Source organism: Oreochromis niloticus, linkage group LG20 (assembly GCF_001858045.2).
Source record: "Oreochromis niloticus isolate F11D_XX linkage group LG20, O_niloticus_UMD_NMBU, whole genome shotgun sequence".
Classification (NCBI taxonomy): Eukaryota; Metazoa; Chordata; class Actinopteri; order Cichliformes; family Cichlidae; genus Oreochromis; species Oreochromis niloticus.
This window is the reverse complement of record NC_031984.2, coordinates 7,042,936-7,070,377: the sequence shown is the minus strand read 5'-3', so window position 1 is coordinate 7,070,377 and position 27,442 is coordinate 7,042,936. Positions and strand designations below refer to the sequence as shown.

Genomic DNA, 27,442 nt, shown 5'->3' with positions numbered 1-27,442 from the left:
TTTCTCAATAACTTTATCCCTGACCTGTCTGGTGTCTAAATCCAATCGAGAATCTGTGGCAAGATCTGAAATCTGCTGTTCACAAACGCTGTCCATTTAATCTGACTGAGCTGGAGCTGTTTTGCAAAGAAGAATGGGCAAGAATTTCAGTCACTAGATGTGCAAAGCTGGTAGAGACATACCCTAAAAGACTGGCAGCTGTAATTGCAGCAAAAGGTGGTTCTACAAAGTATTGACTCAGGGGGCTGAATAATTACGCACACACCACTTTTCAGTTATTTATTTGTAAAAAATGTTTGGAATCATGTATGATTTTCGATCCACTTCTCAAGTGTACACCACTTTGTATTGGTCTTTCACCTGGAATTCCAATAAAATTGATTCATGTTTGTGGTTGTAATGTGACAAAATGTGGAAAAGTTCAAGGGGGCCGAATACTTTTGCAAGCCACTGTATTTTAGTCATAGACCCATTCGTTGTATTTAGCTTGTAAAATAAAACCATGTGACATGCTGTCATATATTTGACAAAGCAAGTTTGCTCCCATGTAGTCAGGTGTTTGTGTGTCTAGGTGCAAGCTTCACCCATACATCAGAGACAGGAAACTCAGTCTGTTAGTCTCCACTCATTTGCAACATTCTGCTCATGTGTGTTATAATCAAATGATCTTTCCCAGATCTATTAACAATCAACTAGTTTAAATATCAATTCATAACCCACTAAGTTGACAGGACAAGATGATGACACCTGGTTCACAATCTTTAATCAGTCCCACATCATATTTAGATTAGGCCCACACGCTGTCAGACACCTCTGCAAGCAGTGAATGAGAGGAGTCTGCACAGGGTGTGGCCTGCACCAAATAATGATCAACAGTGGGACCCACCAGTTCAACTGAATGAACACAGTGAACAGTATAACAATAGACAGCATAACTGTTTTATAAGCACTCAGATTTTTAGGAAGAACAACACTTTTGGGTCCTCCCTGACTTGCCAATCACAAGCTCTCTTACAATTGTGCACAAAACTGCCCAGGTCTTCCCACCTGCAGTCAGTGGACCTAGCAAGGGAAATGTGTGGGGTGGATGCATGCATTATAAACAACCTTTTGTTCTTTAATGAGTGAAATCGCAAGGGCAGCAAATGTAAAGCTCCAAATCAAACATTGCAAAGTTAGTTTATTACCTTCAAGGAGTTGGTGGTGGACTTCCGGAGACGCAGACCCACCACACTGACACCGGTGAACATCCAGGGAGTGGACATTGAGATAGTGGACTCTTATAGGTACCTGGGTGTTCACCTGAATAATAAACTGGACTGGAGCCACAACACTGATGCTCTTTACGGGAAGGGTCAGAGCAGACTCTACCTGCTGAGGCGGCTGAGGTCATTTGGAGTACAGGGAGCGCTTTTAAAGACCTTCTATGACTCTGTGGTGGCATCTGTCATTTTTTACAGTGTGGTATGTTGGAGCAGCAGTTTATCGGCAGCTGAGAGGAAGAGGTTGGATAAACTCATCAGGAAGGCCAGCTCTGTTCTGGGATGCACCCTGGACCCAGTGCAGGTGGTGGGAGACAGAAGGACTCTGGCCAAAATAACATCTCTGATGGACAGAGTCTCCCACCCCATGCATGTAAATGTTGCTGAACTGCAGAGCTCCTTCAGTGACAGACTGCTGCATCCTAGATGCATGAAGGAGCGTTTCCGCAGGTCCTTCCTCCCTGCAGCTGTCAGACTGTACAATCAGAACTGCTCTGACTGTGTGATTGAGACAGAGTGTAACTTCAGGGAGTCAAAGCATAACACGGAGTGTGTGGCTCCTGAGTCCACAAGAAATGTAAACAGTGCATAACTGTTAAACAGTTATGCAAACAATTCTTTGCATCACTGCACTGCATAATTTACCACAATCTACTAAAAGACTGCTATCTGGTTTTTTGTTGTTGTTGTTTTTTAAATGAACAGACTACCACATAATTTCCTGTACTTATAGATCAGTTGACCAGTTGCCTGTTTTCTGCAGAAAGAAATGACATTGCAGTAATTCTGCATCTATGTGAAGTTGTTTTAAAACGCGAACAACAGCCTCAGATTATGCAGATTAGTGATAAACATTTAAAGAGAAATATGATGTCTTTATAGCTGCAGACGATGGAAACCAAAGCTGTGAATGTGCTTTTTACATTTTCTGTAAGTGGTATGAGAAACTGGGACCTGCTGGTTAAAAGTGTAAGCATTTTATCTTTGTGATATGAAATCTGAAAATACAAAAAGAATGAAAGAAAGAAATTATGATATCCATGTTCATACTGGCAAACTAAAATCTAAATCTATTTGATTTACAGCTAATTTGAGCATCTACAGAGGTCTGATTCATTCCAAGCTAATGAAATCTCTGTAATGCATATGTGTTTTTAGATGCTGTGTTACAGGAGGTGCAGAAAAAGAGTAAAAACTATTAAAGACAAGTCTAAGTGCCCTGTGACGAACACACTGGGGCATCTGTGGGTAGAGATTCAGCTACAAAGCTGTGGCGCTGGTTTAACTTCCTATGAACAGTTTGTGTAACTGAAGATGCTGGTCGTTATTAAAGCTCCGACTAACAATAAACTGTCTTATTTTCTTCTTCTTGGTTTATAATGAAATCTGGTTAACATATCATCTGAAAATACAAAATAATCCTCAAATTGCCACTGCTATGTGGTGCCATTATTATTGTTTCCCAACTAAAACCTAAAGAGAAACTACACCAGTTTCAGCCCTTAATTTAGGTCTGAGTTCAACACTTTTAATGCTGAGAGAAAAAGAGTCTAACCTGTTGTTGGGATTAAGAGGTTGTGCACTTTCCACAGGCAGCTATTTGAAGCATTTGAAGGAGGCCAATGACCCTTGAGGCAAATGGATTCTTTTAAAAGCTCCAAATTGTCAAAGTGAAGTTTATTACAACAAAATTATTCTTTTTGTTTGTGATTATTGTTCTTTTCTGGGGTCTCAGTGATCAGAGATTTGAATAAATGCAAATGAATTCGCTGTTTCATAACCTGGTTTCATATTATTAGGCTAATTAGATGGCTGCAAAGCTCTCATCACATGGGTGCAAAGCTGCTGCCACAGACAACAGAGCCATTAATCCTTCTGCTCGCTGTTAAGGCTACGCATGTTTAATGCACACTAAAGCGCACAGCCTGTTGCTGATCTGCACACCATCACTTCTCACTTTGTAGTTCAGCAGAAGCAGCCCTTTGGCGCTGCTTTTTGCATTTGGGAGGGGGAAAAGGCGTGTCCCCGAGTCATGCATATAATAGCAAGGCGAGCGGCGATAAGCTTAGGTTCTCAACTCGTCAGCTCTCTGTACACCAGCAGGCTCAGCCACAACCGCGCATTCTCTACGATGGCCGATCGCTCTTCTGAACAAGTAGTATTCAACAAGCCGAAGGTACGTTCACAGCTCAGCCGGCTCACTGTAGTGTGAGCTTTAATAATTCAAGCGGAAAGTGGGTGAATTATTGAAGGGGCAGATTTTTCCATGGTTTTACGCCCGGTACGCCTGCTTTGACACTGTTTGGGAACCCTGTTGGGAGAACCCCCTCGACAAAAAAGACTCAAAAGAAAGGTTTAAAAAATAAACATAAAATAAAATTTAACTTTTTTTTTAACAACTTCCTTCCTGCTGTCGTAATACCCTCACTCAAACACGGAAAAACTTTATTTTTGTTGCTTCGAGTTTGAAATTTGACTACCCTCCTTTAAGGGGACAAAACCCGGTGTATGAATGAAAGGAGCCGTGTGCAGCACCTTTCATTTCAATGTCCTTTTGCCGCAAAGCAAAGAAATTGGGGAAGGTCCCAGAACTTGATCGTGGCAGTTAAAGATTGATGAATCAATGTGCGCTCGTGGGATAAAAGACTTTATGAGCCCGATTCTATCCTCGCTGAATAATAAACAAACCAAACACAGCTTTTACATTATTTTCCTAATATAGCTTATCAATAATACTTTTAAAGGGATGATAATGACAACCGATGACCATAACAACGTTTAACAGTCAAATGAACGTATTAGTCAGACAGTTTGACATGCACACAGGCGTGAAGTGTATATTGGTGCCCTTTGGAGCCTGGTACCTGTTCTTCTTAGAAGCAGACAGAGGCAGAGAAAAGGATGTGGGTTCGGTTGCCATGCAGTGTTGAGGTCACGTGATGTTGGCTTGTGAAAATTTTGTAAATGGAGATAACTGAACCTGAGGGTGCGGTGGCTGCTGAAAGAGATAATCTCATTACACATTAGTATGCAGTTGAAGAGCTCATTGTGTGCAGCAACAACTGTCACCGGTTCACCAAACACGTTTTACTGTATATGCTGATTGCGTCACAGTGCTGTAGTTCGGATTAGTGCGGTCTGTGATCATTGGGTTTTGTTTGCTAAACTATGGTCGTTAAGCGAATTAACTTCACCTATGAGGCTACATGACTTGTTTTGCTTGTCTGTTGCTTAGTTGGATTACTCAAAAAGAGTTTAATTCATTTTTGTAGAATCGATGTTTGGCCCAACCTAGAAGTTCTGGATCTGGATTAAAGTTTCAGTAGTTTCACATCACATCTAAATCAGACTGAAAAAATGAATAAATAAATGGAAGAAATTTTGTCTTCACGTTTCAAAGAAGGACAAACTAATCCAGATGCAGATAGTGCTCTGGGTCCAAGAATTAAATCTATAGTGCACAGTGTCATATTTGGCATCCTCACATATATATTTTTAATATTTAACTTCCAATTGCATATAGCTAAAATACAGCCAATGTCCACAAAGAATAAGCTATAAGTGTTGAACAGTACTGTTGTTATGACAAAGTTTCACATTACTTTTTCTGCAGACTGGTGCTTAAATTTTCAGGATGTTTGGTCAGACAGACTAGTTTCAGTGGGTTTCTTTGCTGGCTTAGGTCTGGTCTGTGCTAATGTAATAATTCATTTCTCAAAGAAATGGCACATAACACATACATCACTACAAAAACACTAAACATTTTGCATCTGTGCATGTCTTATTTTATCAGACCACCCGTTCTAAACCAAACATATTCAGTGTACGATCCTATAAGGCAAAGTAGCAAATGATCACCACTGATTATTTTTGTTGATCACACAATGATTGCTTCATCTATAAAATAGCAGAAATCTCTGAAAGGTTTCAGAAAGACTGAATAGTGTGCTCTCATTGAGCTTCTGTTGTCTTTTAGTGCTGCACAGCTGCATCACATTAAACGCGCTAAGACAAATAGAAACATAAAGTTTTGTGCGATGACAGAAGTCAAATGTTGCTTCAAAATAGACCCAACTGGAATCCTGTCCAAACTTTTTTTTTTTTTTAAACTTCCTATTTTAGGATTGCCTAACAATTGCAGAGTAGATAAGTGGTCATTTTCTTAAAAATCAGCTTCACAAACAGCTTGTTTGTGACACTGGTTTGTATAAGGCACAAAATGTACTAGAGGAACTACCATTTTACTGAAAGAACTACCGCATAAATCCCTGAACTTGAACTTGATTACCCAGCTGTCTCCTGTCTGCAGACAGCCATGAGGCTGCAATATTGCTGACACGCTCGGCTTTTGTGTGGTGTTGTAGGCAAGAGACATCAACAACCTCAAAGATGCACACTCATTTCTGTGGTGAACATTTGGATAGAAACATCTGCTCTTTGGTTTTCATTGTCACACCAAAAAGGATGCTGCTACTGAGCTGTGTAGACGGTTCATGTAACAGAAGCAAATCTTGCTCCAACTAGCAATTTTCTACTAAGTTGTTGTGTTTCAATAGGTTATTACTGGACTCTGAAAAAAGTCTTAAAAAACTGCAAGGTTGTGTCATTGAAGATCATAGTGAGAAATACTTAATTCATCTCATATTTGGGAATTTCTATGCAGTTATACAGTTAAGTGGTTGAAACTTTTTAAATTTTCAGTTTCTTCTTTGATGAATGACACACCTGCTCTGAAGAGTCTGACACCATGATTGCAGCAGAAATACCTGCATATATATCTAACATACCTCTTATGAAGTATGTAAAAACTTTCAGCTTCATGCTAACTTTCAAAGTCATGCTTACTATACAAAAAAGAGGAAAATATGTATTCATGTATATATAATACATGAAAGCATTTGGTGGTTATGTTGTTATTTATTATGTTTTGGCATGACAATATAAAACAGAAAAAAACACAAAGCCATACCTGTAGAGCTGGAAGCTAATAATGTGAAACACCTTAAGCAACTTGTAAGTATTAATAGTTGCTAATTTTTCTGACTCCGTTAATTTATGAACTTTAATCTGGAGCCTTTAAAGTACCAGAGTTACTGAAAACTGAGTAGTGTTACTCATTTTTCTAAAGTGATCAATAGACAAAGACAGACTTTGTAATCTTTCCATAAAATTGGGATTTCATGGCTCTGTCACAAGTTTCACAGGTCAGCATGGCAGCACACTCAAATTCAGAACATTTGATGCAATGTTCTGGGCTGGGCTGATGTTGTTTTTAACATTACTCACAGCCTGGGCTTGTTCTTAGACAGAAGTATGATAAGAAGGATGTGTGGCGCCACTTAACTGACATAACTTCATTTAATAATGCATAAAGCCTCTTTCTGTCATGTGCAGAGCTACAGATATTGTAGATCTGTATTTTAACAGCTCCAATTAAATCATTTCTATTCATTGCTATTATTGAAAGTTCTGATATGAAAAATTATTTAGAAAACCACACAGAGATTTGTCATATTTCCAAACCCATCATTTAAGAGGGGCCAGTGGCATCAAACCTTTGAATTCCCTTTTATGTTGGAAAAATGATTTGAACCATTCCCCAGTCTCATATGAGATGAATCCAGGTGAAAAAGATGCAAACCTGAAACATCTGGCATTTTCTAGGGAAACAGAAATGCTCTTAAATTCAGCTGTCCACGGTTTAATAAGTATCTCCAGAGCCTGACGCTTTTCTCTATAATATTTATTTAATGTAAAATATCAGTTTCCAAAGAAGCAAAAAAAAGAGTGAATAAACATCCCAGCTGTCAGAATGTGATGATTTTGGAGCATGAACGTGAGTACATCAGCTTTTCCCACTGAGCCCTGCTTGCTTCAGAGCAATAAAAACATGAGCTTTTTTTTACATGTGCACTGCAGCATAAACCTTTGTAAACACTGCCTGATGGAGGTGCACATGAGAATACAGCCAATGTGAGAACTGTGCTAATAATCACAGAGTGCATGTAGTTACCATCTGTTCTGCCTTCCCCGAACCTCATCTTCAGATAATGTCCTAAACTGTCCCAAGTTTCTCTAATTTTAAGCTTTGGCAAAAACAGTGTCCTGTGTCGGTTCCCACTACTCAATCAGAAGCTGATTAAGGCATATTAATCAGTTGATTAAGGCAATAAAAAGATTAAACTTTTATTGAAACAAGTTTCAATAACCTTGCCTAGTTCTTTGCTCATCATCACTTCTAACCAGAGGTTAGAATTAAATGTCTGTGGTAGGAAAATTTTCATTTGAACCTCGCTGTGACAACCAAGGTCTCAGCTGTTAAGGGAGGGGCAGAGATTTATCATTTGTCATCTGGTTGGATACATCAGCACTCACAGCGATGGAAGGAGAGCCAGAATACTTATTGTGACCCTTCCCTGGCACTGCTGGCCTTTTCACCACTTGTTGCTCTGTCATGCATACTGCATTCATGATGGGCTGCAGCCAAATCACAGAATTGCAACACCACCCCTGCTCTTACTTGCTGCTCCACTGACATCATATTTGTCTTCTATAAACTCTGGTTTATCACCACCAGGTTTCTGCATGGAAGTATTTTTGATAATCAGTTTATTTGGTCTCATTCACAGGTTGAGCTGCATGTGCATCTGGATGGAGCCATCAGGGTTCAGACTATTGTGGATGTTGCCAAGTGAGTTAATAAATTTTATAAGAGTTTTTTCATTATTGACTTTTAGATATTAACTTTTTGGGCACTGTTTTATTTGTTATGCTGATTAACTTTAGATATGGATGGATGAATGAATGTCAATAATTAATAAACTAAATCAGAGTCGTGGCAGGTGTTTTGGACGATACAGGCCAAAGAAAACTCTGCAGCTTTATTTTCAAAAGGCATTTGGCCCATTAGGAATTATGTTTTGGGAAATTATAATATGGAGCGTGAACTAGGATGGCAGAATTTTTTTTTACATGGTACCAAAATCAGTGACTCTTGATACCGTTTTTAATGGTGAAAGTAAAAGATATTCCCACCTAAACATAAACATAAACTCCTTTATTAAAAAGTAGTTTTAAATCACTGATATGGTCATGGTGGACAAATGAGTTAAAATCTCAAGATTATATTTTGTTGACAGGTCACAGACTGACATGGTTGTCGAGTCACCTACTAACATTACTGCATGGTATAATGCAGGGGTGAGCAACTCCAGGCCTCGAGGGCCGGTGTCCTGCAGGTTTTAGATATTACCCTGGGTTAACACACCTGAATCACATGATTAGTTCATTACTAATCCTCTGGAGAACTTCAGGACATGTTGAGGAGGTAATTTAGCCATTTGAATCAGCTGTGTTGGATCAAGGAAACGTCTAAAACCTGCAGGACACCAGCCCTCGAGGCCTGGAGTTGCCCACCCCTGGTATAATGTTAATTGCATTATGAGGATTTAGCCTTTGCAAACATGGAGCATAGTTGATTTCATCACATCACAGCCAGCTGTCTTAAAAAAGTGCTAACTTGTATTTCAGGAAAACATCAAAAGGTATTTTTATGCCTGTCTGTAACTGCCTTTCTTATCAGTGAGTCAGGGTGGAGTTATTGTCAGAGCTGCTCTCTAGTCGCCATCTTTCTAGTGTAGTTTTTGCAGTGGCTTGTGGGCATTTTTCTTCTTCAGCATGTAAAGGTTTTACAAAAACATTTGCAGGTGTATGCTGTCCACATCAATTCTGAACAATGTCAGCCTCGGTACAGACACTGCTGACATTGTCTGCATTCTTTCTTAAAAACTGTAATATCAAAAGATAGAGCAAGTATTAGTTGTGGTGACATGCCTAGTGTAGATTCATTTAGGAAACCAATGCTACAGCAGCAGCTGTGTTATTTTCCAAGAGAATATGTGCAGAGCAAAATTGGTAGTTACTTATTGTTAGAGGCCCATACTCACTGAGCAGACAACACTGAATGCTCATATGGTAGCATGTTGTCAAACACACAAGGTAGCCTGAATCTTAACTACTTTGAAATTTTTAAATTCCAACCAGAGGAGCCGACCCTGCTGGCAGTTAGAAAGAGTGGAGGTTTAAGTCACTTATGCATTGGCTTTACATTTTATTTCAGTGGGCTACAACCTTCCTTTATATACAGGCTACATTTTTTATGACATTTGTCTAACATTTGTTCCTAGTCAGGTAGTTCTCATCTCATTTGATTTGGCAAAATAGCAATATACTCCATCTCAGAAGCCTTGGGATTGAAGTGGTAAATATCCGTCACCAAAACAGTCAAATGTTTTTTTTCAAATTTTTAATGGTCTATGTCACACAAATTACTCCTGTTCCACTTTTCTTTTAAACAAAGTACACAACTCAGTTAAAAAAAATTGCACAGGCTAAAATTAAACATTTGGATTTCAATGGAGTTTTTACATTTTTCTATTTCCTTTTTTTGCCCTATGTTAGGAGGCGTGGTATACGTCTGCCTGCGGATAATGCGGAGGAGATGAAGAAGAGGATCATTGTTGAAGAGCCTGGCACCCTCACTAGTTTCTTGGAAAAGTTCAACGAGTATATGCACGTAATTGCGTAAGTGCCGCCGTGCCACAATTCAGTTGCATACTTAGCTAAGGTGTTTCTCTCTTGATCAGCTGACCCTGGGTGCAAAGAACGAGCTACTAATAGCCTAGTTAAGCAGTTTGTTATCACACAAATGTAGCTACTACAGTCACAGTGCATCCAAAGTCTTTGAAATCAGGATGTGTGGTATAGTTGTGACTGATGATACTGACCTGGCAGGATTATGCAATATAATTGTGCACGATGACAGGGGGTTGATTTTAAATGTCAGACATACAGAAGAGGAACACATCATTACCGAGATCAAGTTCCACCTCAGCAGCCAAATTAAAAGGAGAGTGAAGTTTTTCAGGGTTCCTTTCCGGTGTCACTCTGTCTTATATTTAGTCCCCGCAGTAACTGGGCTCAACCAGTTAAAAAGACCGAGTACAGGCCTTCAAATGTTCAATGGCCATAAAAGAATTCAACAGTGACGGTCTGTATAATGTCTGGAATGCTTCATGCAGTTGTGCTGAATGGACTCTTCTGAATCAAGGCGCTTAAAGCCTTGTGTGCAGGACAGCTTCAACAACACAGGGAACCTGCTAGGCTGGGTTGAGCTTAGGCCGAATTGTTGTATGAGCTTGGCAGTGATGAGGCTGTGTGTGTTCTGAGGGGGTTACTGTGAGGACACTGCAGAACATGCATTCAAGGCTGGTCAATGAGCTTTCACTTTCATTGTAAATGCTGGAAGCAGCGTTGTTCGCAGTCACATGATGTGCAAGTGAAAATGTGCTGCTGGAAAAGAGGGAAAGCTCTAATTCTCTCAGTATTCACCCAGTATGAAAGTATTGTATTGTCATGCAGAAAATGATGAAACTATTTCCTCTGAAAAGAAAAAGTGGTTTACAAATTCCCCCAACAAATGAGACCCCCTGGTTCGATCCCAGGAGGAGACACAAATTCCTTTGACATTGTGTCAAGAAGGGCATTCAACATTTTGGAGTCCAGAGTCCTAAAAGTCCTTGTACTTACGTCTCTCCAATGTGCACTGAATCTCCTACAGTGTGTTAGCACCAAGTATTAAACATAATTTCAATAAGGTGAGATCACTTGGAAGAATTTGCACATAATTTAACATGTCAGTTTAAATGATAAAAATGTTTGCTTATTTGAGCTGGTTTTAAATTGTAAAAGAAAGCCCAGAGGATCATTAGGCACAACATGGAATAGTTGTCAGTGTCAGCGAATTTAATCTAATACAGATTATAAATCAATCAGCACCATTAAGTTGCAGAAAAATATGTCCCATATCATATATCATATCAATAACACTTTGTGCTAACTCCTAGAAATGCTTATAATGTGCATTGTGAAAGACAGTAATGTATAGATAGCTGGTTAGGAGTGGCCAATGGTTTTGATTTTTTATTTATCATTGAGATAAGCTTATCAGAGCTAATGAGCATTTTAATTTGTTCTGTGTTCTTCTGTTTTAATTCTCAGTGGAGACCGAGAGGCCATTAAAAGGATAGCCCGTGAGTTTGTTGAAGACAAAGCCAACGAAGGAGTGATTTATGTTGAAGTTAGATACAGCCCACATCTTCTAGCTAACAGTGGAGTGGAGCCAATTCCATGGAACCAGGAAGAGTAGGTATTTGGTTTGCACAGCTCAAATAAAGGATCAAATAAGCTTCTGATTCATTTACTGGAACTTCTCGTGTTGTCTTTGCTCAGGGGTGACTTGAGCCCAGATGAGGTGGTGAGACTGGTTAACGAGGGCCTCAGCGAGGGGGAGAGAGAGTTCAAAATCAAAGCCAGGTCCATTCTATGCTGCATGCGCCACATGCCAAGTAATGAACTGTTCATGCTCCTGTCTGCTCACACAACCTTGTGAGATAAGGTTTCTTGCTGTACTGTGTTCTCTCTTGTCTTAGCTACTTTCTCAGTTATTGTTTTTAGAAAATAAATAGAAAATAAACACAAGTGCCACAGAAAAACACAACATGCTAACTTAATTTATACTATATGTGTGTATAAAAAAAAAAACACCCAGCACGCCCCTGCGGGCGGTTTATCCTTCAAGCTCGGGTCCTCTACCAGAGGCCTGGGAGCTTGAGGGTCCTGCGCAGTATCTTAGCTGTTCCCAGGACTGCGCTCTTCTGGACAGAGATCTCCGATGTTGTTCCCGGGATCTGCTGGAGCCACTCGCCTAGCTTGGGAGTCACCGCACCTAGTGCTCCGATTACCACGGGGACCACCGTTACCTTCACCCTCCACATCCTCTCGAGCTCTTCTCTGAGCCCTTGGTATTTCTCCAGCTTCTCGTGTTCCTTCTTCCTGATATTGCTGTCATTCGGAACCGCTACATCGATCACTACAGCCGTCTTCTTCTGTTTGTCTACCACCACTATGTCCGGTTGGTTAGCCACCACCATTTTGTCCGTCTGCATCTGGAAGTCCCACAGGATCTTAGCTCGGTCATTCTCCATCACCCTTGGGGGCGTCTCCCATTTTGACCTCGGGACTTCCAGGTTATACTCGGCACAGATGTTCCTGTACACTATGCCGGCCACTTGGTTATGGCGTTCCATGTATGCCTTGCCTGCTAGCATCTTGCACCCTGCTGTTATGTGCTGGATTGTCTCTGGGGCATCTTTACACAGCCTGCACCTGGGGTCTTGCCTGGTGTGATAGACCCCAGCCTCTATGGATCTTGTGCTCAGAGCTTGTTCTTGTGCTGCCATGATTAGTGCCTCTGTGCTGTCTTTCAGTCCAGCTTTGTCCAGCCACTGGTAGGATTTCTGGATATCAGCCACCTCCTCTATCTGCCGGTGGTACATACCGTGCAGGGGCCTGTCCTTCCATGATGGTTCCTCGCCTTCCTCCTCTTTCTTGGGTTTCTGCTGCCTGAGGTATTCACTGAGCACGCTGTCAGTTGGGGCCATCTTCGTGATGTATTCGTGGATGTTTCTTGTCTCATTCTGGACTGTGGTGCTGACACTCACTAGTCCCCGGCCCCCTTCCTTCCGCTTAGCGTACAACCTCAGGGTGCTGGACTTGGGGTGAAACCCTCCATGCATGGTAAGGAGCTTTCTTGTCTTTATGTCAGTGGCTTCTATCTCCTCCTTTGGCCAGCCTATTACCCCAGCAGGGTACCTGATCACGGGCAGGGCGTAGGTGTTGATGGCCCGGATCTTGTTCTTACCGTTCAGCTGACTCCTCAGGACTTGCCTGACCCTCTGCAGGTACTTGGTGGTTGCAGCTTTCCTAGCGGTCTCTTCATGGTTCCCATTCGCTTGCGGGATCCCCAGGTACTTGTAACTGTCCTCTATGTCTGCAATGTTGCCTTCTGGTAGTTCAATCCCCTCAGTTCTGACTACCTTCCCTCTCTTTGTTACCATCCGACTACACTTCTCCAGTCCGAATGACATTCCAATGTCATTGCTGTATAGCCTGGTAGTGTGTATCAGTGAATCGATGTCTCGTTCACTCTTGGCATACAGCTTGATGTCATCCATGTACAGGAGGTGGCTGACAACTGCTCCGTTCCGTAGTCGGTATCCGTAGCCAGTCTTGTTAATGATCTCACTGAGGAACAGCAGTGGGGACAGAGCATCTCCTTGGTAGATCCCGCACTTGATGGTGACTTGTGCTATGGGCTTGGAGTTGGCCTCTAGTGTTGTGTGCCACATCCCCATTGAGTTCCTGATGAAGGCTCTTAGGGTCCTGTTGATCTTGTACAATTCTAGGCATTCCAGTATCCAGCTGTGGGGCATTGAGTCATAGGCCTTCTTGTAATCAATCCAGGCTGTGCACAGGTTGGTCAGTCTGGTCTTGCAGTCTCGGCTGACTGTTCTGTCTACCAGTAGCTGGTGTTTTGCGCCTCTGGTATTCTTGCCAATCCCTTTCTGTGCCCCGCTCATGTATTGACCCATGTGCCTGTTCATCTTAGCCGATATGATGCCTGACAGGAGCTTCCATGTAGTACTGAGGCAGGTTATTGGTCGGTAGTTGGATGGGACCGGTCCTTTCTTGGGGTCCTTGGGGATCAGGACCGTCCGACCTTCAGTTAGCCATTCCGGGTGTCTCTCGTTAACTAGCAGCTGGTTCATTTGTGCTGCCAGACGCTCGTGGAGTGCAGTCAGCTTCTTCAGCCAGTAGGCGTGAACCATGTCGGGGCCTGGTGCTGTCCAATTCTTCATACTGGAGACCTTTTCTTGGATGTCTGCCACTGTGATGGTTACTGGACCCTGTTCAGGGAGGTCGCTATGGTCTGCCCTCAGATCCACTAGCCACTGAGCATTGCCGTTATGGGTTGTGTCTTTCTCCCATATGCTCTTCCAGTATTGCTCCGTCTCCAGCCTTGGTGGTGCTGTTCTGTTATTATTGTTCCCTTGCCACTGAGAGTACACCTTTGCTGGTTCTGTGGAGAACAGCTGGTTTATTCTCCTGCCTTCTATCTCTCTGGTGTACCTCCTCAAGTGGCTGGCCAAGGCTGTGAGTCTTTGCTTGGCAGTTTCCAAGGCCTCAGGTATGGACAGCTTGTTGTATTTCTTATGCACCTTCTTTGTCGCGCCTTTCTGCAACTCCGTTAGTTGGCTAACCTCCCTCCGTGCTACTTTGATCTTGCCCTCTAGCCTCCTTCTCCATGGAGGGTACTGCCCCTTGTGGCTGTTCAACTTGTAGCCAAGCATCTCACTGATCACTGCTGCCGTAGTGTAGATCAGCTTGTTAGTGTCGGTAATCGTGGTTGTAGGTATCATCCGTAGTGCTGCATTAACATCATCTAGCAGACCTTCTGAGGGTACTTCACGTAATCTTGGTAACCGGCTACGGGGGATCCAGGTTTCAAGCTTGGCCATGATCCTATCTTTCAGGTCAGTTCCTCTCGCACTCAACGATCCTTCTCCTATCGCACTGTATGTACCCAATCTCGGGTGGGGGTGATGATATCTCCCCCCTGACCTGGCGTCCTGACTCCTCCTTGCCGTAGCATTTATGTTGTACCTCGTCAATCTCTAGCTGTGAGAGCAGTCCCTTCTTTCGAATGTTGGAACACTGAGCTACTAGTTGTTTCGCCGTCATTGTGGATGTTGGGTATCGAAGAATCCATAGGTCCCTCATCCTATTCATGTAACCCCTTCCGCCAGGGTTACTTGTGTAGTAGCATTCCAACAACGCCCTGTTTTCGTCTCTTGCCCACCGATGCCTTCTTGTTCCAGTAGCCCACTTGTCGTCAGGGTGCCCTGGTTCCTCAACACCTGACGCGGACCTTGTTGATCCGGGCGACGTCCGAGCCGGCATGCCTTCATATTTATCTGTCTCGCTCATGTCTGCGGTAGGCTCACTTTTAGCATAGGGGGTCTAGCCTTAGGACCCTTACTGGAGATATATATGTATACACACGCAAACCTTTCGTATTTCTATCAAATGAATATGCTACAAAGTGTTGGTCTCCAATGAGCACTGTATCTCAGCTCATGAAATGAAATTGCTAACATGACTGTGTTATTTCATCGGATGCCACGGTAATGTAGTAGTTAGCATTGCACCTCACATCCAGAGGTTTCTGAGGTCAAACCATCTAGGTGGATGAAGCCTTTATGTGAGGAGGTTGCATGTTTTCCCACTTAGGTAGAGCCTGAACGATAGTGGATTTGCCACTATTTGGTGATTTAAAAATCCAATATATGAGCCAATATTTTCTCCTCTCAGATACACAATATATAAACAAATTTGTGCAGATGTTTAAGGGGTTTTACAAAGATCTTAGAAAAATGACAGTGCAGTGTAAATATATTCTTAAGTCCTGGATTACTTATTTATTCTGCTGGGCTCTGCCTGGTTAGCTGGTTGTTAAGTTTGTGGTGTACTAAATATACAATGTAAATGTGCTACACACAAGGAAACTACAGAATTCCCTTCTGGCAGACAAACTAAGGGTGGTTCCCATGTCTGCTTTGCTTTACTCTTTTTTATTTATTGGCTGTCATAAATAGTAATACTAATACATCAGCAAGTAGCTAATATCAGCTGATATATTGGCGTCACTGGGTAATTATAAACAGTTAAGAAAATGGAGGAACAGATGATCATAGATAAACATTCCCTAATTAGCAGTTAAAAGGATATATTAGGCTAATGAGAAAGCCTCAAGTTTTGGTATTTTCTCTCAGTGGTTATTGATTAAATAGTTCCAAAGTAATTAGGATTAATCCTCAGAAGGATTTGATCACTGAATATTTGAGGTTTTTGCCCATCAAAGAAAATAACAATATTACTTGTATTTAGAGGCAATAAAACATCAAGGATTATATTAAAAAAGCATTAGAGATCCACAGCTTTCACAGGAGAGGGCTAACGAGTGCTGTTAGTATCTGCACAAGTACACACTTCAAACTGCTGTAGCAGTAATTCTAACTGTGGTAACATGAGCAGTTACCGTTAGCAGCAGCAGCAGCACTGATCGTAGAGATGTGTCCTTTGCTCTACTCCGTTCCTGCAGCTGTTTCCTGTATAACTGCCAACTGAAACTCATATCTGCCATCGTGCATTTTCTAGTACAACTCTCACAAAAACAGGCTGAAACTGTTTACATTTTATTTTCATTTGGGACTTTGTGAACGGGACATCTGAATTTGTTATGGTTTAGACACCGAATACAGATACATTACAAGCTGTAGCATGCAGGTAGAGTAGTTTATGCTTAAACGCTTTACAGTGCATACATATGTAACTTTGGATTTATGTGAAAGTAGAATATATATCAGTGAAGTAATAACAGACAGGATGTGACGCGCCAAGTTGAGGAAACACTTTATTGCTTTCGTGCTGAACATTCGATAAGAAAAGTGACACCACAGTGTTTTTGCGATAATAATAAAACCAGGAGATTAAGAACAGCATGGAGCAACCACGTTTGTATGTTCAAAGGTTACAAAGGTTACAAGTTGCTGGCACTGGTTTCACATTGACTTTACAGACTGTTTCATTAAGAACAAAACCTCTATTATTATCAGCCAGGTGAATACAGTTATGAATGTTCATTAATGTTGTCTTGAACTTGTCATACAAGAAGATTAATCATGTCGTCACATTTATGAATCATTTAGCATGTGTGCTATCAGTTAGCAGGACCAAGCTGTTTAGTAACACATCTGTTTTAAATTCTCCAGGCTGGTCAATGGATGTTGTGGAGCTGTGTAAGAAATATAAGGATGAGGGAGTGGTTGCCATTGATTTGGCAGGTGATGAGTCTCTCAACTGTGAAGCCAATCCAGAACACAGGAGGGCCTATGAGGTGAGCTTGTTGAAACACCAGTACGATAAACATCATCCATCAGAGGGAACTTTAAATTGTCTTTGTTTCACAACAATGCCATATAATCCAGCCTCACCCCCTTCAGCTGTAACAATAAAGTATTATGTCATTTTGAGGTCATAAAAATACCTTTACAGTCGTAAAATCTAAAAGAAATACCTAACTACAATACCTTTAAAAAAACACCTGTACAGTCATAGAGTCTGCCATGCTCCGAGTGGCTACGGCCAGATAAATATAGCTGCTTTTTTTGCACCATTGACTTTCAGGCATCCTTAGAGTATTGGAAGCTTTATTTTACAGCTACATGGAGAGAGACGTTTGTAGGATCGTAATTTTCCACAGTCAAAATTCATAACCGTTGGATGCATTACCATGAAATCCTTTGGGAACCTTAAAATAAATGGTCCCCAAAGGATAGATTCTATTGACCTGCATTTTAATGCAACACTGTCAGCGAATGATGTTTATCCCTTACATAGTAAGATGTCTTACATACAGATTTAGGAGAAAATGCTTCTCAGATGCTATTTTGGTCATGCTCCGACTTTTGTAAACATTTTTGCACATTTTAAATGTTTTTAGTACTTTTTAAGAAATTGGTTTGGTGCAAATTTATTTCTAAGTCAGACTGGAATAAAGACTTTGTCATCTCACAGCAATATATGTTAAAAACTTCAGCTGGTACAATATTCTTGTTTTACAACAATTTACCTAATAAGATGCCTGACAGCCTTGATCGTAGTTCCTAGTTAGCAAGCTCGAGCATGCACAGACACTTAACTAAGCGGGTGATCGCGGTTATGTTTACACTTTGCATTAATATTTTAGCAATATCACTGTGGGCATGTAATCATTGTGGATTTAATTGGTGTATAACTTCTATGGAATGGGGGCTCTAGGACATTGTTAGTCTATTTGCTAGTCTGCTGAAATATCCTGACAGCTGTAGGACGGATTGACATATAATCTGTTTTTCCCAGTCATAGATTTTCTTTGGTAATGCCCTGAGTTTGCCTTCTTCTTGTGGTTATAGGTAAAATGTCTCAAACTATTGGTCCTGGTTGCAATATGATAAAGACGCTCTCCTTAGAATTGATCACTTTGATTTTCTCTGCCCTTTTAACTATCACCAATTTTAGTTGCATATTTAGAGGAGCATGCAGTAAAATTTAATTTATATTGTGTATTTTATCATAATCCTAGTTTTCTTTTGACACTGCAGCTAAGTACAGCCGCACAGAGCTGCCAGCAGGCTGTAAATTGTCTCAGTGAGAAAGTTGTATTTATTTATTAGCATAGACCACTATATAGAGAATTTATGTACTGATGCATATCTCTATCCAGCAAAATATGGGAGAAAAATCTAATTTCCCAAACCAATTTCCTCTTATGCAGTGAAGCTTGTCAGAAAAATCCAATTTCATTTTCTGCCAGCCAGTATTGATTAATTCTGGGAACACCACAGTAAGTAATCAGTTTTCCCTGTCAGACCTTAATGAAGGAAGTAGATTAATCACTTAATGCACTAAAGTGCTGGATATTTTACATCAGTTAATTACATCAATTTTACATTAATTACATTCTGAAAGACAGGAGGGGTTATGATTAACAGCATGGGTAGGTATCATAATTTGTATTTCATACTTTTTTTAGTATGAAAACAAAAGAGTAGCAATAATAATAGAGCTAAATACTCCTAAAGAGATCTGACTGTGGTCGTTTGTTTTGCACAGGAGAGAAACTGTAGCAAAAATCTGGCAAAGAGAATTCAAGAATTGGAAAGGCAGGATATTGGTGGTGATTAGGAATCAGAATATCTTTATTGGCATTGCACGCTAAGAAATGAAGTGCAGTACCCTTTAAGGTATAAATGCTATATATATACTAAATAAATAAAACAAAATATAAATAGGGAAGGCTAAACAAAAAGACAGACATTCAGAAAATGTGCACAGCAGTGCCTTCATATCCTGTGTCATCTTCCTGATGGCAGCAGTTCAAACACATTATGATTTGGGTGTGATGAGTTACGTCAAATATTTTGAGCTTTTCTGAGAAGTTCCTCCAGAGAGTGGGAACTTCACAGCAGCAACCTTTAAATGAGAAGTAGGTGGGAACAATTAAACACACATGAAACAAATGAGGGCATACGATTTTGGAGGCAGAAAAAAGAAGAAAATCATAAAGAAATTCAAAGTAAGAAACTAAAAACACAAATAACTAACAATGACTAAAGCATGAAAACACAAAAGTCCGGGGGGAAATAACACTAGAAATTATTAATAACTAATGGATACCTCAGAAAGAATCACAATTTCAAACCCTCAAGTCTTTTTGAGTCACATGCACTTAAACATTGCAGTAAATAATGAGTTTAGCCTAAAGCTTGTCCTCACTGGATGCTTGAATCATTTACTAAGCTGCTGTTCTAATATTAATACTCCCCCACTCACTATGTGTTGATGTAGTAATAGTATAAGTAAACACTACATGAACTTTCATCTGTGAACATGAAAAAAAAATCCTTTCAGTCACTGCCTCGACTTGTGCGTCAACGAAAATACACGTCATTTAATGTGGGCAGTAAGTAATTCATAAGCTAGTCATGAAACATGTTGTGCAATTCCAGTGCAGTATCTGCAGATGTTGCATGAATTTTGTTGGCTGGCTCATTATCCATTAAGCATCAACACAAACTACAATACCATCTGATGACTGAAGCATTTCTGTAATGTTATTCAGTGTAGGTTAAACAGCCTGCATGCGTATATGTGTGTATAGATAGGTAAATAATACGGTTGCAGCTGAAAGTTATATGCACTCGTCTTGGATGTGAATGTTTGGGCTTGCAGTGATTTCTGTGAACTGTTCTTTTTCTTTGGAGTCATTGCACAACATCCAGAAAAAAACCTGACTAACTTCTTGAGGCCAAGGCCTCATTTCTGTTAATGCTCGCGATTAAATACAGCTGGGCTTGTTTTAGCACACTCACTGGACTGACAAACACATACAAATACATCTAGTACAACTAATAATACCCAAATTTTGTTTAAAGTACCTAAGAATGCTCATGTTGACCAAATGCTTTCAACCAACTTCTGGCATAATAATCTAAGGGGTTGTGTTTGTATTTTCTAACCCTGTATACACAATTTTTCATTTCAGACAACCCCAAATAAATAAAAGTTTGTGTCTCAAACTCTGAGTGAAGATACGTGGTGTACAATCGTTAAGCACTAGAATAATTCACAGAAAACCTTTCAGTGCAACTAAATGTGTGCATTAAGTAAATCTACAGTTTACATTATTTGTATTCATTGCATTCATTTTGTTTTTCCTTAGAGAAACATTGTTTTTCTAACATCTCTTTATGATGAGCAGTATTTATCACTATCTGCTGTGAAATGTATATACAAGCCCCCACACTGTACAGGAGAGCTGTAATCTTGTTGAGGTGAATCTATATTGATGGAATAACTTTCCTTCAATTATTAACGAGTACTAGAGCTGACAGACCAAAGTCCTCCCTAATATTGAAGGTTATCTTCATATGTGATCATTAGATGCATGCAGTATGTGCTGATTAAGCACGACACACTCGGTGTGCCAGAGGTTGTGGATGCTAAAATGAAACCAGATGTTCAAACCAGAGTAATGCCTTCTCTATATTTAGTTTCCTTTCATGACAAATTAAACATTCATTTTTATTTCAATGTGCACTCACTGGGGGAACATTTATTAAAGTTTTCACTTCTGCCAAAATAAGTGTGTACAAGAACCTGTCTGCATTATAAATGGTGCCCCAGCCAGTGGTACACATTACAGATGTGAAAACCAAATGTTTGGCTGAGCTACTTGATTGCTGATGCGTTTCATGATTGATTTTGTTCCCAGGAAGCGGTACGCTGTGGGATCCACAGGACAGTTCATGCTGGCGAGGTGGGGCCGGCCTCTGTGGTGAAGGAGGTGAGCTGTTCAACAATAACTTGAGAGATTTGTAAATGGGCTGGTGCAGCCCACTGATTGTTTAACCGTCCGTAAAAGCATGTTTAAACAAAACAGTCAAGCCACATGTTAACAACAGAATTAAGGGCAGAGGTCCAAAGAAAACAAGAAGAGTATAGCTCTGTCCGCTGTAGCCCAGCTGAAGGTTAGTGTGAAAACAAATTGGGAGTGCCTTTAAATTGCTCCATACATACTGTGTGCATTTTAAGGAAGTAAGCAGCTCAACAATGAGACATTTCTGAGTGAGGTGGTGGAGTCATGTTAGTGCTTGTGTATCCTGAAATACCTGTAAACTAAACGATAAAGCCACATAGTGACAACAAAAAGGGCAGGCATGTCAATAAAATAAGAGTTTTATATTTAATGTTGCCCATTTGAAGCCTGGTAAAAGAATAAATTTAACACTGAGTAAATACTATCTATGGATAAAGGACGACACAACAACGGAGATATGTGAAGGTCCAACACCATAACACAAACATGTGAGGCACACCCACAGCCAACCCTGAGAGGGCCCCTTTCCTCCAGCAGAGAGCAGACAATTTTAGCACAACTTCTTCGATAGCTGGTTCATTATCATTGGAATATAGAACTTAATATAATAAAATTATGTAACACTACCAGTAGACTTTTGGCTGACTGCGGCTCATGTGGTAAAACGGGCTATCTAGCAATCAGAAAGTCAGGGGATCAGTTTCCTTGGATTACTGTGATACTGAACCTTATGTTGTCCCTGATGCATCCATCATGTGAGTGTGTGTGAATGTTAGATAAAAGCACTGCATGAACTTGTGTGAATGAGAGATGTAGCAGAAAGTGCTCAAAATGAGTAGAAGTACCAGTCGAAATAAAGTGTCACAGCTGCTGTCACTAATCATGCAGTAACTCGCTGTGGCAGAGCGCAGGAAGTTATTGTACAAAACCCTGCCCACTCTAATTAGATCTTTGCACATTTTTACTGCGTAGACAAGATATTTAAATAAAGCAAACTTTCCTTAAACGCTCACTGTGGGTCACACATCTGTCGCTCACCCTACACTGAAGCTGCGGAAGTGTTCTCGCTTTCGGTTGATGTTGTCTAAACATCTACCTGGTAACACGGACTGCATCCTTCGCAGCTGTTGCTGACTGCCAGCGGCATGGTTCATTCGAACTCCACCCCTTTGTGGGGCCTACAAGGGTATACTTAAGAACCCAATATAGGTCTACATACTGTGCTTATTTTTTACTGTCCATCCAAGTTTCTGTAGTGCAGAACCACTTTATGTCTGACTAAAATAAAACAGCTGCTCTCTAAAGAACCCATCTTTTAAACTGACAGTTCAGCTATGGCATAACATCTGAATGTGCCTCCAGAAATAGCTTGAAGACACTGCTGACATGTGCAATTTTCTACACTTTATAACTTTTCGCCTCTATGTTATGAATCTCTGTTTCAAATTTAGGCTGTGGAAGTGCTGAAAGCTGAACGTGTCGGACATGGTTACAACACTCTGGAGGACAGGGACCTGTACGAAAAACTGCTGGCTCAAAACATGCACTTTGAGGTAAAGAACTGTGGGAAATTCTCAGCATTTTCATTATGAACATGAATCATACGCAAAGTTATCTAATCTATTAAATGTACTTTGCTCTGTTCACTGTTAGACACTGATAATATTGTTCATTACAGACAGGAAATGAGATTGTTCTACTAGATAATTACATTGATAAAGTGGACTGGACGGCTACTAAGTATCTATTTAGCAACAGTGATACACTGACCCCTAGTGGAGAATTTGATGTTTGCCTCTTCATCAATTCCTTGCATCCTTTCCTGCGAGTGGAGGAGACAAGGAAGAGACACATAAAGCAAGAGACACTTTATAAAATCAGACATTCTCACAGAGCTCTGTTTATTGTTTTGCTGTAGCCTCCAGCTGTATTTTCTGGTCTCAGATGTCAGCTGTTGATGATGGTTTATATATTTAGGCCTACTGCTTTTAGATAAATTCACAACATGGCAGAATGTGACAAGGACACAAATATTGTGTCCTTTTCATGCAGTTGATCATCTTAAATAAATGAAACAACGTAAGAACACAAAGAAACCTTATCTTTAGAGTGCTTCAGCTACATATATATCAGCTGTATGTCATGGCTCTTTTATACGTCATGGGTAAATATACAGCTGTGGATCCTCAATTTTAGCTCCTGCAAGAAGCTTCCTCTCTCCTCTGTCCTTCAGATGTATTTTAGGAATCAAGACATCCTTTGAGATGGGACACTCAGATTGATTTCACAAGTAGGAAGTCTTGAGGAGTTAAGGAGGTACAGAATAGAAAAATGAGAAAAGACCTTGGAGTAGTCTCTGATGCCTCAGTGCGGCACTTAAGGGATCTATGGCATCATTAATTCCAAATGTGCTTTTCCTGCCACAAGTCAAAATGTCTACTGTGAAAAAGGTGTTTTAGTAAAAGAAAGACTGGAAGTTTTTGGCCTCTCAGTTTTGTCTTTGCTGTTCTGATTGCAGACGTGTCCTATTTCAAGTAAGCTAACAGGTGCCTGCGACGCAGACTTCACCATACACCCCGTCATCACGTGAGTTTTTGTTTTTGTTCTGTTTTTTTACATAAAATCAATTATTTTATTTAAGTTAACTAAATTTGGGCATTTATTCATTTTCCCACTATTTCTTTCGTGCAGGTTCATGAAAGACCAAGCTAACTACTCTCTGAACACAGATGACCCTCTGATCTTTAACTCCAACCTGCATCACGACTACAACACAGCACACCAACACATGGGATTCACCGAGGAGGAATTCAAACGACTGGTGAGATCAAATGCATGAATAATCGTAGCGATAGTTCACAGGAAGAATTCATTTGAATATGGTTTGAAAAGAAGGCAGGGGGTGTAATTGCAAGGTATATTGCATCGTTAATTGAAGCAGGGACCAAACCTTCCATGGAGAAATAATCCACTGTTCACCGAAGAACCTCAGACGCTTTTTAACCAATGCACAATTTGAGCTTCACATCCAAGTTCCACCAGGTTTGGAATAATTTTCCAAGAGATCATTAAAAGGATGGTGACACCGACATTTTAATTGGCTTTTTTCCAAGAGCGAACTTAGATCAATGCTCATTTAATCTTTATAGCAGATTGTGAAGCTACATCCAAGAAACAGCTAGCATGGCTCTATAGAGGTAACGAATATGAGCTATAAAGCTCAGTAATTGCAACATTATGTTAGTCTTTATTTAACCACAGTGTAAAAAGGGCACATTTTGATTTTACTGGAGGATTAATTGCCAGACTATTTCCTGACCAGGAACAGTGACAGAAGAGAATGCCTGTCATCACTGGGAGTATGACAGGTGTCTTTTCCTGCCATATTGCACCAGGATTCACGGAAACTCTGGTCCAAAGTCACCAATTGTGGAGTTATTTTTTTTTATTTTACATATGATAAGCAAGCGTAAGTATTCAAAAGCACAGCAGTGTTGTCAAGCAGTAAGCTGCAGCAGTCAGCGCCATTTCTGTCTTCATCAATCTTTGCTGATTCAGGCCTTTTATTGCAAAACTAGCAAATGCAAATTGTGTTTTAAAGATTAATGCGTCAGTAGCTGCATATATTTGTGCATTTATCATATAACATCTGTATATGAATTTGAAGATGCACAAGGCACTGTTGCTCTCCTGTAGCTCAATATTCACTGCACATACATGAGTAAACTTCTAGCTGACTGCTTACTGTTGATGAGAGTGTGACTAAGTTCCCAGATTCCTGAACCATTCCCTAAAAGTTAATTCCCCAGCTCAATGTGAAATCTGTCTTTTTGTGTCTTACAGAACATTTGCTCTGCACAGTCAAGCTTTCTACCTGCCGAGGAAAAGGAAGAGCTAGTTAAAACACTCAGTGAGGCCTATGAGATGATCCAGAGCACTGCCTTTTAACCCTGACCAGCAATTCTGAGGAGAAACCTAAAGGAGGGACAAATCACTCTGAGACCTTAATCTTCCATGTGATGCAGTGGAACATGTTTTTAGTCATTTGTAACCCAACAAACAACATACACATAGAATATTACATCAGATATGCTGTTTACCAGTGGGTAGCATCCTTCATCTTACATAACTGTGTATAATCTGTTTGTGTATTTATCAACATTGCATCTGATTACAAGGTGCAAGCAAAAAGTTCTGGGACTCAGTCCACAAAAATCAGAAACTATACACAATTTAAATTTGGCTGCGCTTCTTAAAAAAATATTCGTGCACATCTCTAGATCTCTTCCAGCACGCTGCTATTTTTATATTGTTCCATAGAAGGCCCATTGTGTATGCTTGTGACTTTCACCACAGACCTCCAAAAGAGAGAAAACATCAGCTGTGATGGCACACGTGGCGTTAAAGGCACAGAAGATATTTTTTAACATAAAACACACAAAACCTTCACTCAAAACCAGCCCTGGTTACCGGAATCGGCTCTCTGCGACTTCATCTGCCTCGTCAAAATGAAAATCTAATTGAAGGTGCCTGAGCTAACTCTAAAATGACAGGGAGAGGAGCTCATTCATGGTGGAGCTACTCTTTTGCATTGAAAAGATCTTACTTAAGTGGTTCGGGCAGATTGGCTTAGGAAAACACTAAGCTGTAGGACAGGGGTGTCGAACTCCAGGCCTCAAGGGCTGGTGTCCTTCAGGTTTTAGTTATCACCCTGTTTCAACACACCTGAATCAAATGATTAGTTCATTACCAGGCTTCTGGAGAACTTTAAGACATGTTGAACCTCTTCAACATGTCAATTTAGCCATTTAAATCAGCTGTGTTGGATCAAGGACACATCTAAAAGCTGCAGGACACCGGCCCTCGAGGCCTAGAGTTCGACACCTGTGCTGTAGGAGGAGCATATACTGCAGTGGTAGAAGGACAAGGGGACAGAATGAGATGTCTATGAAAGAGTCTAAAAACAGCAGCTGTGTTGGAAGTGGTAAAGAGATGCACAAGAAGATAACCTTGAAAGGAAGAATAGCCAAATGTACATATGGGTTTTTTGCATTTTTATCGGCCGGATCCCAGAATTCTTTTTAATCATACTTAGTATTTGCATAGCTTTAATGTGTTAGTTATGGGTGCTTGTTTTGGACATAGTCAGGGTCTCCTGCTGTGTCCAAAAATATAGAATGAAACATATTGTGTTATATCAGAACTTTGGAAATACAGCGTGAATCAAAAAGAATCATCCGATTTCAAAGTGCTTTAATTCTGCAGCCGTTGACTCCAGACACGTTCGCAAAAGTGTGGGAGGAGTTTGACTCTCGTACGGACATATGCCATATGCCCCGAGTAGGACACATTGATCACTTGTGAACGTTTTGTATGTAAAATTTTATATTCAGCCATATATTTTAATCTTTACCGCGAGCTTCTGTGTCCATTGTTTAAAAGAAAATAGCCTTTTGAAAATCGGATGATTTTTTTTTTTTTTAAATACATCCTGTATTTATCATCTTGTGTTTACATCCTTTTGTTGTAAGGAGAATCAGGGAAGCATTGAACGCACAATTACACTTCTAAGTAACAGGTTTAACACATAACCAGACTGGAAAAGGAAAAATAGGGGAGGTTATTTGTAGTTCACACCTTAAACGTTCATCTTTGAAGGAAACCATGACGTGAAGAATAACTGAAAGCAGTGGAGGCTAAGAACTGCAAAATATAGTTCACTTTGAATATCCACTGTTCAGTTGCAGGTGAAGTATGGTAATCCAGTGTTAGAGACATGTGCTTTTTTCCCTGTATGTGCAAAACTGCAGGGCGCGTCAGGTGAACACAGCTCAATACCAAAAGTTTAGTCTTACATGTGTACACTAGGTGGCACACTACGTTACCTAGATAGACAACATCTGACTATGGTTTTGCATTTGATAATTACTCTCTTTACTCTTTTTTGATGTATGTATTTATTTAAAATGTTTTTCTGTTTCACTTAAAAAAAAAAAAAAAGCACATCCATTTATAACCAACACATTTATGGAACTTATAAGAAAACAAAATAAAAGCTTCTATGAAATGTTCCTGCTTGCAATTATTTATTTTCTATGACAGTTTAAATCAACAGTAACTGTAAATATCTTTCAAAGAAAGCCCGATCATTAATATGAAGTAAACTCTGTGATGTAATCATTTATCAAATGCCTCGTAACCCCTAAATATTGTACCTAAAGATTTCTTTATTGTATCAAGAGATAAATGGGAGTAAGGGGCCAAGCTATGTGGCAATGTAAACATTACCTTCCTGTGGTCA

The 27,442-nt window shown here is 40.3% G+C and overlaps 1 protein-coding gene across 1 annotated transcript; it reads left to right on the top strand.

Annotated features, from left to right (window-relative positions):
• The first annotated feature begins 3,284 nt into the window (after positions 1 to 3,284).
• ada (adenosine deaminase) lies at positions 3,285 to 27,212 on the top strand. The gene is made up of 11 exons (XM_003457049.5): positions 3,285 to 3,438; positions 7,892 to 7,953; positions 9,723 to 9,845; positions 11,322 to 11,465; positions 11,553 to 11,668; positions 16,994 to 17,118; positions 21,037 to 21,108; positions 22,593 to 22,694; positions 23,660 to 23,727; positions 23,833 to 23,962; positions 24,985 to 27,212. The coding sequence occupies exons 1-11, from the start codon at positions 3,295 to 3,297 to the stop codon at positions 25,087 to 25,089; spliced, it is 1,191 nt and encodes a 396-aa protein (XP_003457097.4). The 5' UTR covers positions 3,285 to 3,294; the 3' UTR covers positions 25,090 to 27,212.
• The last annotated feature ends 230 nt before the right edge of the window (positions 27,213 to 27,442 follow it).